The sequence below is a fragment of the Crocodylus siamensis genome, chromosome 6 (assembly GCF_052110815.1).
Source record: "Crocodylus siamensis isolate JL-2025a chromosome 6, ASM5211081v1, whole genome shotgun sequence".
NCBI classification, from domain to species: Eukaryota; Metazoa; Chordata; order Crocodylia; family Crocodylidae; genus Crocodylus; species Crocodylus siamensis.
The window spans coordinates 1,656,411-1,674,114 of NC_143400.1; the positions used below are offsets into that span (position 1 = coordinate 1,656,411).

The 17,704-nt window shown below is 66.5% G+C and overlaps 1 protein-coding gene across 5 annotated transcripts in view; it reads left to right on the forward strand.

Moving 5' to 3' along the window:
- RYR1 (ryanodine receptor 1) overlaps positions 1 to 17,704 on the forward strand; it is a 51,858-nt gene that overhangs the window by 12,008 nt on the left and 22,146 nt on the right. For all 5 annotated transcript variants that reach the window (XM_090053485.1, XM_090053486.1, XM_090053488.1 and 2 more), the window contains exons 16-54: positions 792 to 910; positions 1,048 to 1,181; positions 1,841 to 2,082; positions 2,233 to 2,425; positions 2,709 to 2,925; positions 3,263 to 3,367; positions 4,330 to 4,433; positions 4,794 to 4,877; positions 5,236 to 5,395; positions 5,656 to 5,803; positions 6,002 to 6,207; positions 6,302 to 6,476; positions 6,576 to 6,784; positions 6,949 to 7,316; positions 7,510 to 7,639; positions 7,725 to 7,885; positions 7,974 to 8,139; positions 8,255 to 8,341; positions 8,550 to 8,776; positions 8,988 to 9,855; positions 10,113 to 10,313; positions 10,410 to 10,521; positions 10,647 to 10,787; positions 11,109 to 11,382; positions 11,657 to 11,771; positions 12,238 to 12,370; positions 12,482 to 12,576; positions 12,765 to 12,900; positions 13,368 to 13,554; positions 13,904 to 14,015; positions 14,109 to 14,229; positions 14,549 to 14,718; positions 14,890 to 15,110; positions 16,118 to 16,208; positions 16,325 to 16,465; positions 16,558 to 16,721; positions 16,863 to 16,941; positions 17,206 to 17,295; positions 17,432 to 17,572. In XM_090053485.1, the coding sequence (XP_089909611.1) occupies positions 792 to 910; positions 1,048 to 1,181; positions 1,841 to 2,082; positions 2,233 to 2,425; positions 2,709 to 2,925; positions 3,263 to 3,367; positions 4,330 to 4,433; positions 4,794 to 4,877; positions 5,236 to 5,395; positions 5,656 to 5,803; positions 6,002 to 6,207; positions 6,302 to 6,476; positions 6,576 to 6,784; positions 6,949 to 7,316; positions 7,510 to 7,639; positions 7,725 to 7,885; positions 7,974 to 8,139; positions 8,255 to 8,341; positions 8,550 to 8,776; positions 8,988 to 9,855; positions 10,113 to 10,313; positions 10,410 to 10,521; positions 10,647 to 10,787; positions 11,109 to 11,382; positions 11,657 to 11,771; positions 12,238 to 12,370; positions 12,482 to 12,576; positions 12,765 to 12,900; positions 13,368 to 13,554; positions 13,904 to 14,015; positions 14,109 to 14,229; positions 14,549 to 14,718; positions 14,890 to 15,110; positions 16,118 to 16,208; positions 16,325 to 16,465; positions 16,558 to 16,721; positions 16,863 to 16,941; positions 17,206 to 17,295; positions 17,432 to 17,572 (6,827 nt within the window). The remainder of the gene's footprint in view (positions 1 to 791; positions 911 to 1,047; positions 1,182 to 1,840; positions 2,083 to 2,232; positions 2,426 to 2,708; positions 2,926 to 3,262; positions 3,368 to 4,329; positions 4,434 to 4,793; positions 4,878 to 5,235; positions 5,396 to 5,655; positions 5,804 to 6,001; positions 6,208 to 6,301; positions 6,477 to 6,575; positions 6,785 to 6,948; positions 7,317 to 7,509; positions 7,640 to 7,724; positions 7,886 to 7,973; positions 8,140 to 8,254; positions 8,342 to 8,549; positions 8,777 to 8,987; positions 9,856 to 10,112; positions 10,314 to 10,409; positions 10,522 to 10,646; positions 10,788 to 11,108; positions 11,383 to 11,656; positions 11,772 to 12,237; positions 12,371 to 12,481; positions 12,577 to 12,764; positions 12,901 to 13,367; positions 13,555 to 13,903; positions 14,016 to 14,108; positions 14,230 to 14,548; positions 14,719 to 14,889; positions 15,111 to 16,117; positions 16,209 to 16,324; positions 16,466 to 16,557; positions 16,722 to 16,862; positions 16,942 to 17,205; positions 17,296 to 17,431; positions 17,573 to 17,704) is intronic.

Genomic DNA, 17,704 nt, shown 5'->3' on the forward strand with positions numbered 1-17,704 from the left:
CGGGTGCCGGTCTGTACATCCCTGGCTCCCACAAGGACCCGTGCGGACGCTGGCAGCTGCATGGGGAAAGATGAGTGTGCATGTGAGCTCATGTACATATGTGCTAGCTCATGAGGACCCGTGTCAGGCATGTAGGCAGCTGCCTGAGAAAAGGGGTGGTGTGATCTCTCACTCACTCACTTACACACACATATCGGCACACATGATGACCCAGTCTATGCATGTGGAGAGCTCCCTGGGGAGAGGTGTAGTGTAGAGTGATTCTGTGCCGGCTCATATGGGGACCCATGTGCATGGGTGGGGAAAGATGTGCCCTGACTCCACACATGTGTGTGCCGGCTCATACAAATATCTGCATTGTGCACACGTGCAGTTGCATGGTGAGAGGCATGCCATGATCCCATACCCGTGTGCCGGTTCCCGCAAGGACCCATGCCATACATGTGGGTGGCTGCCCAGAGAAAGATGTGGCATGGGGTGATCTTACACATGCGTGCACCAGCTCATGTGAAGACCTTTTTGTGCACGTGGGGAGAGATGTGCCATGATCTCATGCGCACATGGGCCAACTTGTACAAGGACCCCTGTCACGCATGAAAAGTTGTGCTGCAATTCCATGCATGCGTGTGCTGGGTCATACAGAGATCTGTGTCTTGCACATGGGCAGCTCCCTGCGGAAAACCATGCCATAACCCCCCCCCCACACACACGTCAGCCTGGTGCAGCCCACGCCCCCCGCATGCTCAGACTCCAGCCCAGCTTGCGCCTGTGACCCTGCCCCCCTGCCCCAGGCATCCTGGAGGTACTGTACTGCGTCCTCATTGAGAGCCCCGAGGTGCTCAACATCATCCAGGAGAACCACATCAAGTCCATCATCTCCCTGCTGGACAAGCACGGCCGCAACCACAAGGTGCGTGGCGGGGGCGGGCAGCTCCCAGACCCACCTCTGGGCTGCTCTACCTCGCCGCCAGGGTGCCGGGGCTGGCGGCAAGGGTCCCAGGGAGATGCCCCAGCCCAGACCCTCTCCTCCTCCCCCACCTTCGGCAGGTGCTGGACGTGCTGTGCTCCCTGTGCGTGTGCAACGGGGTGGCCGTGCGCTCCAACCAGAACCTCATCTCCGAGAACCTGCTCCCACGCCGCGACCTGCTGCTGCAAACCAGCCTCATCAACTATGTCACCAGGTGGGTGGGGACGGGGAGGTGCGGGGATGGGGACAGGGACCCCCGACAGGGGGCCATGACCCGGCCTGGGGGGATGGGGAGGGGTCTGCTGACCTCAGGGTGGTGCTGGGGTCTGCTTTGAGCACTTTGGAGTTTCACCCACCAGATGAGCCCAGCTTGAGGTTTCGGCCCCCCCCCCCAACACTGTGTTAGTGGGCTTCAGCATCCCCGTGCACTTCCTGTCCCAAGTGCTGGCCCCCCCCCCCAACACCGTGTTAGTGGGCTTCAGCATCCCCGTGCACTTCCTGTCCCAAGTGCTGGGGTAGGGGCCACTTGTCCCACAGCTGAAGGGCCTCATGGTGTACCCAGAGGTGGCTGCACCTGGTGCCCAGGCAGCAGAGGCCCTGGGATAAGCAGCTGCTCCAGAGGCAGGTGCATTCTGGTTCCAGTGTGTAGGGGTGGGATACCTAGCGAAGCAGCCCTTGTGCTCCACCCCAGAGGTAGCTGCATCCCAGCACCCCACAAGAGGTCCTTGCAGAAGCAGCTGCTGCACCCCTGAAGCAGCCGCCATCAAGCAGCCCCTGTGTGGGGGCGATGGGGGCGTTTCTGCCTGCTCCTGTGTTGCGTGGAAGGGGGTGGGGGGTCATGCTTTCCAGCCCTGATCCCCCTCTCCCTGGCAGCATGCGCCTCAACATCTTTCTGGGCACGCACGAGGGTTCGACGCAGTACAAGAAATGGTACTACGAGGTCATCGTGGACTACGTGGAGCCCTTCGTCACCGCCCAGGCCACCCACCTGCGGGTGGGCTGGGCTATGACTGAGGGCTACAGCCCCTACCCGGGAGGCGGCGAAGGCTGGGGGGGCAACGGCGTCGGTGACGACCTCTACTCCTTTGGCTTCGATGGCCTCCACCTCTGGTCAGGTAGGGGCTCGGGCGCGGCGGGGGGTGCCTCCCTGCGTGCTCACGCCGTGGCAGACTCTGGAGGCTTTTGTGTTATCCGGGTGTAGCGACAGCCCCAGCCAGGGGCGAGGGGTGCTTGCGGCTCCCCCAGCAACACGTGCTTCCCCGCAGGCCGCGTGGCCCGCTCCGTGGCCTCGCCCAGCCAGCACGCGCTGGCGGCAGACGACGTGGTGAGCTGCTGCCTGGACTTGAGCGTGCCCAGCATCTCCTTCCGCATCAACGGCTTCCCCGTGCAGGGCATGTTCGAGAACTTCAACCTCGACGGGCTCTTCTTCCCCGTCGTCAGCTTCTCCGCCGGCATCAGGTGAGTCTGGGCACCGGGCAGGACCGGTCTGGGGTCTGCTGGTGGTAGCGTGGGCTTCGGCATGCCTCCCTGCATTTCTCGTCCCAGATGCTTGGGGCAGGGGCACTTCTCCTCGTGGCTGCGTCCCAGAGGTGGCTGCAGGCAAAAGAGGCCCCAGGATAAGCCGCCTCCATGCCCCAGCCCAGAGGCAGGTGCATTTTGGCTGCAGGGTGCGCAGAGGTACCTAGATGAGCAGCCCCAAGCACCCTCCTGCCCCCTCACCCTTCCCTTCCCCGGCTCCCAGGGTCCGCTTCCTTCTGGGGGGCCGCCACGGCGACTTCAAGTTCCTGCCCCCGCCGGGCTACGCGCCCTGCTACGAGGCCCTGCTGCCCCGCGAGCGGATGCGGGTGGAGCCCATCAAGGAGTACAAGCACGACTTGGAAGGCGTCCGCAACCTGCTGGGGCCCGTCCAGTCCCTATCCCACACCGCCTTCACCCCCTGCCCTGTCGACACTGTCCAGGTACCCTGGGGAGCCCAGCCCTGCCTGGCCTGCAGGGGCTGGGAGGGATGGGGACCCCCCCCCAGTGGCTGGGGTGGGGTGGGGTGGGGAGGGCTTTTGGGGATGGACTGGCCCTGGTTGCTCTTGCCTGGATGGGGAAGCTTTAGAGGGACAGACCCACTGGATTTTTTGGCGGGGGAGGGGGCAAGGGGAGATGCTTGACTCCCTGCCTCTCCCCCAGGCGTGGGAGTCCAAGGGGGGCCCTCAGGGCACTGGGGGGGTGCTGAGCTGTCCCTGGGTGGTATTGGAGGCGGGGGGCTGGCTCCTCTGACTCCCCCATGTTGTCCCCCCTCTGCAGATTGTGCTGCCCCCGCACCTGGAGCGGATCCGGGAGAAGCTGGCAGAGAACATCCACGAGCTGTGGGCACTCACTCGCATTGAGCAGGGCTGGACCTATGGGCCGGTGCGTGCCCAGCGCCCCCCACCCCCACCTCACTCGGGGGGCCAGAGGACACCCCCCTCCAACCCACCCCACATACCTGCCAGGGGAGATCCCCCCCTGAACCCACCCCACATACCTGCCAGGGGAGATCCCCCCCAACCCACCCCACATACCCACCAGGGGAGATTCCCTCCAAACCTACCCCACATACCTGCTAGGGGAGGCCCCCCCCACCCCACCCCACATACCTGCCACAGGAGATTCCCCCCCTCAACCCACCCCACATACCCACCAGGGGAGATTCCCCCCAAACCTACCCCACATACCTGCCAGGGGAGATTCCCCCCCCAGCCTACCCCACATATCCACCAGGGGCGATCCCCCCCTCCCCAACCTACCCCACATACCTGCTAGGGGAGGCCCTCCCCACCCCACCCCACATACCTGCCACAGGAGATTCCCCCCCTCAACCCACCCCACATACCCACCAGGGGCGATTCCTGCCCCCCCACATACCTGCCACAGGAGATTCCCCCCCCTCAACCCACCCCACATACCTGCCAGGGGAGATCCCCCCCCAACTCACCCCACATACCTGCCAGGGGAGATCCCACCCCACAAACCCTGCCAGGGCCTAGGTCCTGTTCCCATCCCCTTCCCCCCTGCCCAGCAGTTGCACTTGCCACGCCAGCTCCCTCCTGAGTGCACATGCGTGTGCAAGTGTAAATGTGTAATTTCCCTAGGGGACTTTCGGTTTGGAAGCAGAAACCCCCTCAACCCCCATACAGGCTCCTGCTTTTCAGCTGGATGAGGCGGAGCCCCGGCCCCTTAAGGCTCAGCCTGAGGTTTGAGTGACCCGGGCTTGGAGCTGCGTGGCCCTTCTGGAGCCCCCGGTGCTGTCCCGCGGGCAGGAGCGGTGAGGGGCTGTGAGGTGTGGGGCGTCAGCAGGGCCCTGACCTCTCCCCCCCTCCGCCTTGCCCCAGGTCCGGGATGATAACAAGCGCCTGCACCCCTGCCTGCTCGACTTCCACAGCCTGCCCGAGCCCGAGAGGAACTACAACCTGCAGATGTCGGGGGAGACGCTGAAGTGCGTGCGGGGGCCTGGCGTGTCAGGGTTAACCTAGCGGGGGCGCCGTGAAGAAGCAGGGGTGGCCTGTTCCCCCAGGGTCCGGGTTGGAGGCAGGTGGGGGGGGTGGGATTAAGTTGCCCGCGGGGAACAAAGAGGCCTCTCCAGGCTATGGGCTGGGGAGGGCTGCGGCCGGGGGCTGGTCTCTGGGTGGGCACTAGCGGCTTTAGCGGGATGCAGTTGTGCGCCGTCGGACTTGGGAGGATTCCCTGATTTCTGCCTCGCCCTTGAACCTTTGGTGAGAAACACGCCGGTGAGTCTTTAGCCTGGTGTGCAGGGGTGTGCGCCCAAGTTTCCCCACACTGCCCCCCCCGCCAACAGGACACTTCTGGCCCTGGGCTGCCACGTGGGGATGGGAGACGAGAAGGCTGAGGAGAACCTCAAGAAGACCAAGCTGCCCAAGACGTAGGTCTCTGGGGGGGCAAGGGTGGGGCTCCGTGGTCCTGGGTCACCTATTGCCGGCAGGGTGCAGCAGGGTGGGGGGGCAAAGACCCCGTCTTGTGGCTGCTTGGTCTGGAGCCTCGAGTCCAGGCAGCACTGGCTTTTGGGATGCTGTGACCCAGCTGGTGACATGTGTTGGGGGTGGGGGGGGTGTTGTCATCTTACTGTACCTCCGTGCTGGGTGCGGGGACTGGAAGCCTCCTGGCTCTCGGTTGATGCAAAACGGGCACAAGGCAGAGAGACGGGGCCGTGCGCGCCAGCAGAGATGGGCGCCCCGGGGAAGGGGTGGGCTGCGCCTGACGCTCTCCACCGCCCTTGGCAGGTACATGATGTCCAACGGCTACAAGCCGGCCCCGCTGGACCTCAACCATGTCAAACTGACGCCGGCCCAGAACACGCTGGTGGACAAACTGGCCGAGAACGGCCACAACGTGTGGGCCAGGGACCGCGTGCAGCAGGGCTGGACCTACAGCATCGTGCAGGTGCCCGGGGGAGGGGGTTTGAGCCCAGAGTCGGGACCCTTGGGTTCTCCCTCAGCCAGGACTCTGGGGTCCTGTTCCCATCCCTGTCCCTGCTTTGCCGGTCATCGTCTCTCCAGGGTAGTCCCATCGCTGCCTCTTGGGCATAGGGTTGTGGGGGGACAGCCGTTACTGCCCCGGGGTCCTCTGCACGGGGGCCGGTTCTGACCCATGGCTCCTGCCCCATTCCCCCCTTCCCGTGTCTGTGGCCGTGGTCCCCCCAGGACATCAAGAACAAGCGCAACCCACGCCTGGTGCCCTACAACCTGCTGGACGAGCGCACCAAGAAGACCAACCGGGACAGCCTGTGCGAGGCCGTGCGCACCCTCATTGGCTACGGCTACAACATCGAGCCGCCCGATCAGGAGACTTGTGAGCCCGGGGGGGTGGGCAGGGGCGGGAAGAGATGTGGGCCTGCGGTGAGGGGGCCGGGCTGTGGGTGGAGGTAGGGGGCACAGCGGTCTGTCTGGGGGTGGCTGGCAAGGGAGGGGACTGTGGTGGCTCGGCTGGGGGTGGCAGATGCCCATGGCCACAGCCTGACCGCGCCCCTGCCCCTCCCTCACTCTGCAGCAGCCCAGGGGGTGCCCAAAGCACGCTCGGAGCGGGTGCGCATCTTCCGGGCAGAGCAGGACTACGCGGTGCGGGCTGGCAAGTGGTACTTTGAGTTCGAGGCCGTGACCACGGGTGAGATGCGCGTGGGCTGGGCCCGGCTGGACGTGCGGCCCGACGTGGAGCTGGGTGCCGACGACCTTGCCTACGTCTTCAACGGGCACCGGGTGAGCGGTGGACGCGGGGCCAGAGCCAGGGGCCCACGTCTCCCATTCCCCGTCCCGCTCCTGCCACTGACCCCCCCCGCCCTGCGCCCCCCAGGGCCAGCGCTGGCATGTGGGTAGCGAGCCCTTCGGCAGGGCCTGGCAGTCGGGGGACGTGGTGGGCTGCATGATTGACCTCGCCGAGAACCACATCATGTTCACCCTCAATGGCGAGATGCTCATCAGCGACTCGGGCTCTGAGCTTGCCTTCAAGGACATCGAGATCAGGGACGGTGAGGCTCAAAGGCGGGGTGGAGCCGGGGGTCCGGGTGCCTTGGCCGTGCTGGGTGCTGGGAGCCCGCCCTGACCGGTGGCCCCGCACTGTGCCGCAGGCTTCATCCCGGTGTGCAGCCTGGGGCTGGGCCAGGTGGGGCGGCTGAACCTGGGCCAGGAGGTGAGCAGCTTGCGGTACTTCACCATCTGTGGCCTGCAAGAGGGCTTCGAGCCCTTCGCCATCAACATGAAGCGCGACATCGCCATGTGGTTCAGCAAGAGCTTGCCCCACTTCGCCCCCGTGCCCGCTGAGCACCCCCACTACGAGGTGAGGGGGGTGCCCGCGGACCCTGCTTGGAGGGCTGTCCAGGGTAGCGCCGAACGTGGGAGCAGGAGGGAGGGACGAGTGGAGCCAGAGTCCCCAAGCCCCTCAACCAGCTGCAAACCAGCCCCCCAGCCTCGCCCTGCGCTGAGCCGCCCGCTCCCCCGCAGGTGTCGCGCATGGACGGCACGGTGGACAGCCCGCCCTGCCTGCGGCTGACGCACCGGACCTTCGGCTCCCAAAACGCGGTGACGGAGCTGCTGTTCCTGCGCCTCAGCATGCCCGTGCAGTTCCACGAGACCTTCAAGGTGGGCGCGGGCACCACGCCGCTGACCCGGACCTTCACCATCCCCGAGGAGGACGTCAAGGATGTCGAGCCCGACTCCGAGTTCGAGGTGCTGCGCAAGTCGGCCAGCCGCAAGGAGGCCGAGGAGGCCGAAAAGGACAAGGCGGCCCCCACCCCACCCCCACCCAAGGACCCCCCCCGGGCTGAGAACGAGAAGGATGCCGCCACGGAGAAGAGCAAGATCAAGAGGGGGTCAGCAGAGGGGGGCCTTGCTGCCCGGGGAGGCAGGGGCAGCCAAGCCGGTCCTGCTCTCGGGGCTGAGCTGTATGGCCCGTGGGCTGGGTCTCAGCCCCGGCCCCGCGTGGGATCGCGGCTGCTGGGGGCATCTTGGGGGCCACAGCGCGGGTGCCGGCGCTGACCCCTTGCTGTCGGCCCCCCACATCAGGTTCCTCTTCAAGGCCAAGAAGCCGGCGTTCATCGCCCCGCCCCCCGTGGTGCCCACGGTGCCACGGCTGGAGGAGGAAGTGGTGCCCGATGACCGCGATGACCCCGAGATCATCATGAACACCACCACGGTAGCAGTGGGGGCAGCAGGGGGTGCCCTGCTGGGGAGTGGGGCGCGGGGGGGGCCGTGCCCTCACCGTCGCCTCTCCCTTGCAGTACTACTACTCCGTGCGCATCTTCGCGGGGCAGGAGCCCACGTGCGCCTGGGTGGGCTGGGTGACCCCCGACTACCACCAGCACGACGCTGCCTTCGACCTGTCCAAGGTGCGCACTGTCACCGTCACCATGGGCGATGACAGGGGCAACATCCATGACAGGTGAGCGGGGGCTCTGGGTGCAGGGCCACGGGGTGGGGGGGCGTCACCAGACCGCTCCATCATCCGTGGCTCCCCCCCGCCCTGGCAGCATCAAGCGCAGCAACTGCTACATGGTCTGGGGCGGGGACTTCGTGAGCAACACGCAGCAGGCCCGCATCAGCCACGTGGACCTGGTCATCGGCTGCCTGGTGGACCTGGCCACGGGCCTCATGACCTTCACGGCCAACGGGAAGGAGGTCAACACCTTTTTCCAGGTGAGCGGGGCCAGCGCGGGGTTGGGGGCCTCCGGGAGATCCACGGTGGGGGAAAGAGGGGGGAGCTTGATCCCGTCCCGGCACGGGGTCTGAGCCCACGTGCCCCTCGCGCTAGGTGGAGCCAAACACGAAGCTCTTCCCGGCCGTCTTCGTCCTCCCGACCAGCCAGAACGTCGTCCAGTTCGAGCTGGGCAAGCTGAAGGTAGCGGCGCCCCCCCAGCCCGGCTCGACCCAGCCTCCCGGGGTCTCTTCGAGGCGCTGCGGGTCTGCAGTTGGGACCCCTCCCCCCCCCCCGTTCTGCACCTTGGCTCCGGTGGCAGGGGTTGGAGTCAAGGGATTTACGGCAAGGTGTGGCCCTGGGCCGCCCGCGCGGCTCCGGCGCTGACGCGTCCCGTCTCCGTCCCACGCAGAACATCATGCCGCTCTCGGCTGCCATGTTCCACAGCGAGCGCAGGAACCCCGAGCCGCAGTGCCCGCCCCGGCTCCTCATCCAGATGCTGACGCCCGTCTCCTGGAGCCGGATGCCCAACGAGTTCCTGTCCGTGGACGGCGCCCGGGTGAGCGAGCGCCACGGCTGGATGGTGGAGTGCACCGACCCGCTGCTCATGATGGCGCTGCACATCCCCGAGGAGAACAGGTCAGCGGGCCGGAGCAGGGCCCGGTCGTTTCCCCGTCCCGCCCCAAAACCCCGGGGCGCAGGAGCGTCTCCCGTAGCTGGCGGCAGCAGTAGGTTGTTAACTGCCTGTCGGCCCGTGAAGAAGATGCGTGACGGGTGTCGAGCTCCGGAAGCCGTCTTCTCCGGGGCGGGGGCCGGCCTGACCCCCTGCCCCGTTCCCGTCCTCCTTCAGGTGCATCGACATCCTGGAGCTGTCGGAGCGGCAGGACCTGCTGCGCTTCCACTACCACACGCTGAAGCTGTACGAGGCGGTGTGCGCGCTGGGCAACAACGGCGTGGCGCACGCCCTCTGCAGCCACGTGGACGAGTCCCAGCTGCTCTACACCATCGAGAGCACCCAGCTGCCGGGGCTGCTGCGCAGCGGCTACTACGACCTGCTCATCGGCATGCACCTGGAGTCGGCCCGCCGCGCCCGCGTCACCATGAGCAACGAGTTCATCCTGCCCATGACGGACGACACCAAGAGCATCACGCTGTTCCCGCCGGGCTCCAAGAAGCCCGGCCTGCCCGGCGTGGGCCTGAGCACCTGCCTGCGGCCCCAGCTGCACTTCTCCCACCCCTGCTTCATCAGCACCAGCCCCGAGCGCTACCAGCTCAGCCCCTTCGTGCCGCTGGACGTGCTCAAGGCCAAGGCCATCAACATGCTGACGGAGGCCGTGCAGGACGGCGGGCAGCACACGCGTGACCCCGTGGGCGGCAGCGTGGAGTTCCAGTTCGTGCCCGTGCTCAAGCTCATCTCCACCCTGCTCATCATGGGCGTCTTCGAGGATGGCGACGTGTGCCACATCCTCAAGATGATCGAGCCCAATGTTTTTGGGGAGCCCCGGGAGGAGGCGGATGGTGCTGGCGAGGAGGAGGCGGAGGAAGAGGAGGAGGAGGAGGGGGAAGAGAAGAAGGAGGAGGCGGCGGCGGAGGAGGATGGCGAGAAGTCGGCGGAGATGAAGGCCATCGAGGCTGGCGAGGTGGAGGCCAAGGAGGAAGATGAGGGGCTGGAGGAAGGGCTCCTGCAGATGAAGCTGCCTGAGTCTGTCAAGCTGCAGGTAAAAGCAGGGGTCTGGGCGATCCCCACCCAAACCCTTGGTGCTGCCCCGGCGGCCCGGGCCTTTCGCCCACTCCCCAGGCAGCGGCTGCCAAGGTGCAGGCCCCGCCACGCTCGTCCGGTGCCACGCGTGGAGCCGCCCGCGTGCCCCGGGTCCGGGGCAGGTGCCAGAGCCTCCAGCCAGGGGCAGGGGCGCAGCGGCGGGGTGGCCACGGCGCTGACCCCCCTGCCCCGCCCCTTCCCGTCGACGCCCTGCAGATGTGCAACCTGCTGCAGTACTTCTGCGACCGGGAGCTGCAGCACCGGGTGGAGTCCATCATCGCCTTCTCGGAGCGCTACATGGAGCGGCTGCAGAGCAACCAGCGCCAGCGCTACAACCAGCTCATGCAGGCCTTCACCATGTCGGCCGCCGAGACCGCGCGGCGCACCCGCGAGTTCCGCTCCCCGCCCCAGGAGCAGGTCGGCCCCCGACCCCCGGCCTGGGGGCGGGGGGGGCTCCCAGCTGCTCTGGCGGGCAGGGTCCAGCTCTGACTGCCCCCTGCTTTGCACCCTCAGCTCAACATGCTGGTGCACTTCAAGAACGAGTGCGAAGAGGAGGAGTGCCCCGTGCCCGAGGACATCCGCGACGAGCTGCTCGAGTTTCACTCTGACCTGCTGGCCCACTGTGGTGAGGACCCCGCCCCCGCCCCCACGGCACTGGTGCCAGCGGGGGGCAGCCGTGTCCTGGTAGGGGGGGTGCGGTGGGTCCCCGGCGGCCCTGGGACTGACGCAGGGCGCGTTCCCTGGCGGCAGGCATCCAGGACCAGGGCGAGGAGGAGGAAGAGGCGGAGGACATGTCGCTGCACCGGCGTCTGATGGGCCTGGTGCAACGCGTGATGAACCTGCGCAAGAAGGATGACGAGGAGCCACCCCCCAAGGAGGAGCCCGCGCCCAGTGAGCGGGGGCGGGGGGGCTCGGGTCTGCCTCGCTTCCGGTCCGGCTGTCCTTCCGGTGGTCCGTCCGTCTGCCTGCCTGTCTCTGCATCCCGTCGTCCCTCTCGTTTCCTCTGTGCTTCTGCCCATCTTACCCGAGTGACCGTGCGTGTCCGATTGTGCTGCTGCTTGCCCGGCTGCCCGTCTGCTCGTTCTCCTGCTGGCCTGTCCTTCTGGAAGTCTGTCTGCCTGCGGGGGTGCAGGAGGGTCCCCCCTGCCCACGTGGATGCAGGGAGCAGGGGTGTCCCCTGGCAGCGCTGACCCCCCCCCAATCTCCTTGCAGGCACGCTGCAGGAGCTGATTTCGCACACGGTGGTGCACTGGGCGCAGGAGTCGTTCATCCAGAGCCCCGAGCTGGTGCGCGTCATGTTCAGCCTGCTGCACCGGCAGTACGACGGCGTGGGCGAGCTGCTGCGCGCCCTGCCCCGCGCCTACACCATCAGCGCCGTCTCGGTGAACGACACCACCAGCCTGCTCGAGAGCCTGGGCCAGATCCGTTCCCTGCTCATCGTGCAGATGGGCCCTGAGGAGGAGAACCTCATGATCCAGAGCATCGGGTACCCCGCCCCGAACCCTGCAAGCCCTTGCTCCAGCCCGCAGCTCCCTGCCTCCCCCCAGCCCTGCCAGTGTCCCGCGCTCTTGCTCGGTGGCCCCAGAGGCTGCTGTGTAGGACCAGCAGGCTTTAGGAGCCCCATTCGGAGGGGACTTGGGTCTCCGGGCTGCCCCGTCTTCCTGGAGGGCAGTGGTGGTGCAGTCCAGCCAGCCATTTGCCCTGTGCCCCTGGCCCTAGCGTCGCCCCCAGCCGTGACCATCCCTCTTCTCCTCGGGCAGGAACATCATGAACAACAAAGTCTTCTACCAGCACCCGAACCTGATGCGAGCTCTGGGCATGCACGAGACGGTCATGGAGGTGATGGTGAGCGTGCTGGGCGGTGGTGAGTCCAAGGTAAGTCGAGGGTTACCTTGCACAGGGGTGAGGGGCTGAAGCAGGGGGGAGAGATCCTATTCCTGGCCTGTCCCACCAAGCTCGTTAGTCATGGAGAAGCAGGGCCGGAAGGGACCCCCCGAGGCAGGATCAGCTCCGTCCAACCCAGCCCATAAGAACACAAGAGCTGCTGTAGACAGGCTCAGGCCCTTCAAGCTCTTCATAAAACTCCTGTCAGCCTTGACACCGCCCGGATGTCACACTAGACCCTGCCGCAGGGAAAGCAGCTGCCCTAGGTCGTTAATAGGCGCTCCAGAGACCCCAGGCAGAGGCTGTGCCCCTGCTGCAGAGGGCATCACCCCCCCTCCCCAAGTCTGTGCTAATCTGTTCCTCGCATCTGGGCGAGAGTGAGCCGCCTTAGATGGGGCAGGGGGCGGCCGAGTTGTGGGTGAGTGTGTCCCAGCTGCCTTGTTTCCCCTTACCCCAGGAGATCCGGTTTCCCAAGATGGTAACCAACTGCTGCCGCTTCCTCTGCTATTTCTGCCGTATCAGCCGCCAGAACCAGCGCTCCATGTTCGACCACCTGGGCTACCTGCTGGAGAACAGCGGCATCGGCCTGGGTGAGCTGGGGGGTGGGGGGCAGGGGGATGCTTCCTGGCCGCAGCATGCACACACATGCCGACATGCATGAGCTCTCCTTGCCCCGTGCTGACCTCTGCCACGGCCTCCAGGCATGCGGGGCTCCACGCCGCTGGACGTAGCGGCCGCTTCTGTGATTGACAACAACGAGTTGGCACTGGCCCTCAAGGAGCAGGACTTGGAGAAGGTGAGGGGGCTGCGGTGGGGCTGTAGGGATGGTGCTCCAGGCCAGGCATGGCCAGTGGGCTGAGGGACCGCGGTGCCTGTGGAGACCCTACGGTCTGGGGAGGCGGGGGATGGGGGAGCAGAGTCCCAGCCCAGCCGCGGCAGGCGAGCGCAGTCCCGGGCTGACCTCCTGCCCCTCCTGCCCCACAGGTGGTGACGTACCTGGCAGGCTCCGGCCTGCAGAGCTGCCCCATGCTACTCTCCAAGGGCTACCCCGACATCGGGTGGAACCCGTGTGGGGGCGAGCGTTACCTTGACTTCCTCCGCTTCGCTGTCTTCGTCAATGGTGAGCCTGGGGGCACGGGTGTGGGGGGTGGGAAGGGGTCTTCACCCTGCCAGCCCCCTGCTCTTGCTGCTGGGTAGGGACAGAGGCTGTGGGGTGCAGGGAACCCCCCTCTCCCCTCCAGCCATCCTGGATGCCCCAGGCCTCTCCTGAGGTCTACCCCCGCTCTCTCCCAGGTGCCCCCTCACCTCCAGTGAGTGGATACCCCCCAGCAGACCCCTCCTCTGCCCAGGGGGCCTGGGGACCCCCTGCTGGCCTGCACCCCCCAGGCTCCCAGACCCCACAATATCATATGCTTGGGGTGCCCAGACCCCCTGCCAGTGCCCTGCTAGGCCCAGGTTCCCCCTACCGGCCCCAGACCCCCTCCCCAGTACCCAGGGTACCTGGACCCTCCTCCCCCCCACAGAAGCCCTGCTGCCCCCACCCTGGCTGGTGCCCTGGCCCCATGCGAGCCCACATTGTCCCCACAGGTGAGAGCGTGGAGGAGAATGCCAGCGTGGTGGTCCGCCTGCTGATCCGGCGCCCTGAGTGCTTTGGCCCTGCCCTGCGCGGGGAGGGGGGCAGCGGGTTGCTGGCTGCCATCGAGGAGGCCATCAAGATCTCCGAGGACCCTGCCCGTGATGGACCCACTGTCAAGAAGGACCGGCGCCGCGAGCTGTGCGTGCCTGGGGGGCATGCGGTGGGAGGTGAACTCTTACCGGCTCGCTGGGGGGCAGGTGCAGGGCTGTGCTCTTTGCACAAGCTCGTGCTGCGTGTGCGTGCCCCGGATGTGTGGGTTGCATGTCGGGGCTGGAGGAGGGGTGTGGACACGTGGGTTGCGTCTGTGTTTCGCAGGCGCACGAGTTCTGCATGCGTGCGCAGCTCTCCCGGACACTTGGGTTGCGCGTGTGTGTCCTGCAGTCTTGGCTCTGTGTTTGTGAGGGGGGAGCAGGCCAGCAGCATGCACACACGCACACACGTGCATGCACACACTCCACGCCCCATGATGCCGCCCTTGCCCTGGCAGGTTCGGCGGAGAGGAGGCGCACGAGGAGAACCGGGTGCACCTGGGCAACGCCATCATGTCCTTCTACGCGGCCCTGATCGACCTGCTGGGGCGCTGTGCCCCGGAGATGCACGTAAGTGCCTGGCTCGGGACGGGGGGCAGGGCTGGGCCCCGGTGGGGGGCTCCCAGCATCCTCACCCCTGCCCCATCGCTCCCTTCCCCACAGCTGATCCAGGCCGGGAAGGGCGAGGCGCTGCGGATCCGCGCTATCCTGCGCTCCCTGGTGCCCCTGGAGGATCTCGTCGGCGTCATCAGCCTCCCACTGCAGATCCCGTCCTTTGGCAAGGGTGCGGTGCCTGTGGGTGGGGTTGTGGGGGGTGGAGCCTGGGTGGGTGTGGCCGCAGGAGGCGGGGTCTGGGTCCGGACCTGCGGGGCAGGGTGCTGGACCAGCCCCTTCTCGGGACATCAGTTGGCCCCAGGGTGGGTAGAGGAGGGTATATGGGCCTTTACCAGCTCCGGTGCACCCCGCTGGCAGCGGGGCAGCTGGCTCGGGGTGGGGGGCCTGCAGGGGTTAGGAAGGGGGCTCAAGTTGTCTGGAAGTCAGAGCCTGGTGTGGGGCGGGGGGCCAGGTCCCCGCACCAACCCCTGCCTGCCCTGCCCCCCTAGATGGGAACATCATCGAGCCCAAGATGTCGGCCAGCTTCGTGCCTGACCACAAGGCGCCCATGGTGCTGTTCCTGGACCGTGTCTACGGCATCGAGAACCAGGACTTCCTGCTGCACGTGCTGGAGGTCGGCTTCCTCCCTGACATGCGGGCCGCTGCCTCCCTCGACACGGTGAGTGCTGGGTCCGGGCCCCCCTGAAGGGCCCCCACCCATCCTGGCATACCCCTAGGGCCCCCCGCAGTCAGACTAAAGGGGTCTTTTAGCCCAGCCCTCCACGGTCCCTCACCTCCTGGGGGTTGCCCGGTGGGTGACGCACGCCCCCCCCGCCCCTGTGCCCCGCAGGCTGCGTTCAGCACGACGGAGATGGCGCTGGCTATGAACCGCTACCTGTGCTTGGCCGTGCTGCCCCTCATCACCAAGTACGCGCCGCTCTTTGCTGGGACTGAGCACCGTGCCATCATGGTGGACTCCATGCTGCACACCGTGTACCGCCTGTCCCGCGGGCGCTCCCTCACCAAAGCCCAGCGCGACGTCATCGAGGAGTGCCTCATGGCCCTGTGCCGGTATGGGGGGAGTGCTGAGATCCTGCCTGATGCTGGGGGTCTTCCTGGGGCCTCTGTGCCACTAGGTCCTTCCTGGCCCTGTCATGATGCCCCTTTATCTCAACCCACAGTGCATCGCTAGCACTGATGCAGCGCCCAGCTCTGCTCCCTGCACCTGCAAGGGGTTAGGGGAGAGCTGGGGAAGGTGCAGAGAAGGGCAGCGAGGGGGATTAGTGCTATGGGGGAGAATGATGAGGCCAGGCCTGGTTGGGTTAGGAGGGATGCTGCAGAGGGGACAGGACAAGGGTTTATAATGTGCGAAGTGTCGAAGAGATGGTCCCAGGGGATCGATTCCTGGCTGTCTCTGACCAGACAAGGACAACTTGGAACCAACTTCCAAGAGAAGTGGTGCTCGCCCCTACCCTGGGGGTCTTCAAAAGGAGGCTAGACAGTCACCTAGCCGGGGTCGTTTGACCCCAGCATCCTTTCCTGCCATGGCAGGCGGTCGGACTTGATAATCTGCTCAGGTCCCTTCTGACCCGACCAATTGTGAAACTATGCTGAGGGGTCCTGGTCTGAAACGAGCAGGCGGGCAGTGTAGCACCAACACCAGGACCATCATTTCCCCTCCGCGTGGGGTGAAAGCGGGGAGCTCATGGGCTTAGGTGTGGGGAGAGTGGAGACTTCAGCCAGATCCCCCTGGGGGCTGGGCCCGTGCTGGGGCAAAGGGGCATCGGGGGCTGTGGGGTGGGGGAGTGAGGGGCACGGCCTCAGGGTTGCCACGTCCTGGACCCTCGATGGCTGCGGGGGGGAAACCCTGCTCGGACCCCGTCCCTCTCCTGTCCAGCGCCGCTCTCTGCCGCGGTGACATGAGACTGGGCAGGACAGAGCTGGGGTCTGACCCCGTCCATAGCAGCACTCATTCTCGCATGACTCCCGGTTGGCTTGGCTCTGCCCAGGAACCGGGGGGGGCGGGGGGGCTTAGAGCAGAGCGAGCGCCATCGTGACCTCCCCCTCCCCTGACCCAGGTACATCCGGCCCTCCATGCTGCAGCACCTGCTGCGCCGGCTGGTCTTCGACGTGCCCATCCTCAACGAGTACTCCAAGATGCCCCTCAAGGTGAGAGGGGCTGAGGGGCGGGAGATCCAAGGGGCCGAGTGCCCTGGCAGGGGGCACGATGGTGGAGGTGGATGCAGTGCTCTGCAATGCCTTCGCTGGCCTCTGCTCCCCCGCAGCTACTGACCAACCACTACGAGCGGTGCTGGAAGTACTACTGCCTGCCCACGGGCTGGGCCAACTACGGCATCACCTCCGAGGAGGAGCTGCACCTCACCCGCAAGCTCTTTTGGGGCATCTTCGAGTCTCTGTCCCACAAGGTCAGCAGGGGGGAGCCAGGGGCAGGGAGGGCGGGGGGACGGTGGGGCACGGTGCCCACCCCCTGAGTCTCTCCCCCTCCTCCGCGGCGCAGAAGTTCGACGTGGAGCTGTACAAGCTGGCCATGCCGTGCCTGTGCGCCATCGCCGGCGCCCTCCCGCCTGACTACGTGGACGCCAGCTACTCCTCCAAGACCGAGAAGAAGGCGTCCGTCGATGCTGAGGGCAACTTCGACCCCAAGCCCGTCGAGACGCTCAAGTGAGGATCAGCCCCAGCCCAGCTGGGATGGGACCCCTCGATCCCCACCCGCGGCCCCCCGTACCTGTTGCACCCTGATTCCCTGTGCAGCGCCCCCGCCCCGGTCCCTATCCCTGCCTGACAGCTCCCCCTTGCCCACAGCGTCATCATCCCCGAAAAACTGGACTCCTTCATCAACAAGTACGCGGAGTACACGCACGAGAAGTGGGCCTTTGACAACGTATGTGGGGCCTGATCCCTTCGCCCCCCCGCCACAGACCCTGCCCCCCACACCTACTCCAAGGCCGGCAGCCGAGGGCCCCAGGGCCTCATCCCAGGGCTGAGCTGGTGGCCGCTGGCATTTGGGGGCCCGGGGGGGGGGCAGTGCTGGGGGGGGCTTTCCAGGGCAGGGGAACTGCTGCCCTGGGGGCCCCATGGCTGCTTCTCGAGGCCAGACCCCCTCCCTGAGGCTCTGGCCATGATGCTTTGCCTCTCCCCCCGGCAGATCCAGAACAACTGGACCTTTGGGGAGACCGTGGACGAGGAGGCCAAGACGCATCCCATGCTGCGGCCCTACAAGACCTTCTCTGAAAAGGCAATACCCCCCCAGCCGGCCTCACTCCCACAGTGCTCCTAGCTAAGGGGTCCTGCCTGAGGTCCTGGGGGGTCCCCAGGGCCTGCAAGGACCTCCGCCCCCTCCACCCCATCTCACCTCCCCTCCACCCCAACAGGACAAGGAGATCTACCGCTGGCCCATCAAGGAGTCGCTCAAGGCCATGATCGCCTGGGAGTGGACGGTGGAGAAGGCGCGCGAGGGCGAGGAGGACAAGGGGGAGAAGAAGAAGACCCGCAAGATCTCCCAGTCGGCTCAGGTTGGGGGCGGGGGGGGCCTGGGTCCACCAGGGGATGGGGGGTCTGCTGCAGGGGTCCAGGATTGGGAGGGGGGCCTGGATGCCTGGGTCTGCTGGAGGGGGAGCGGGACACCTGGGTCCTCTGCAGGGGTC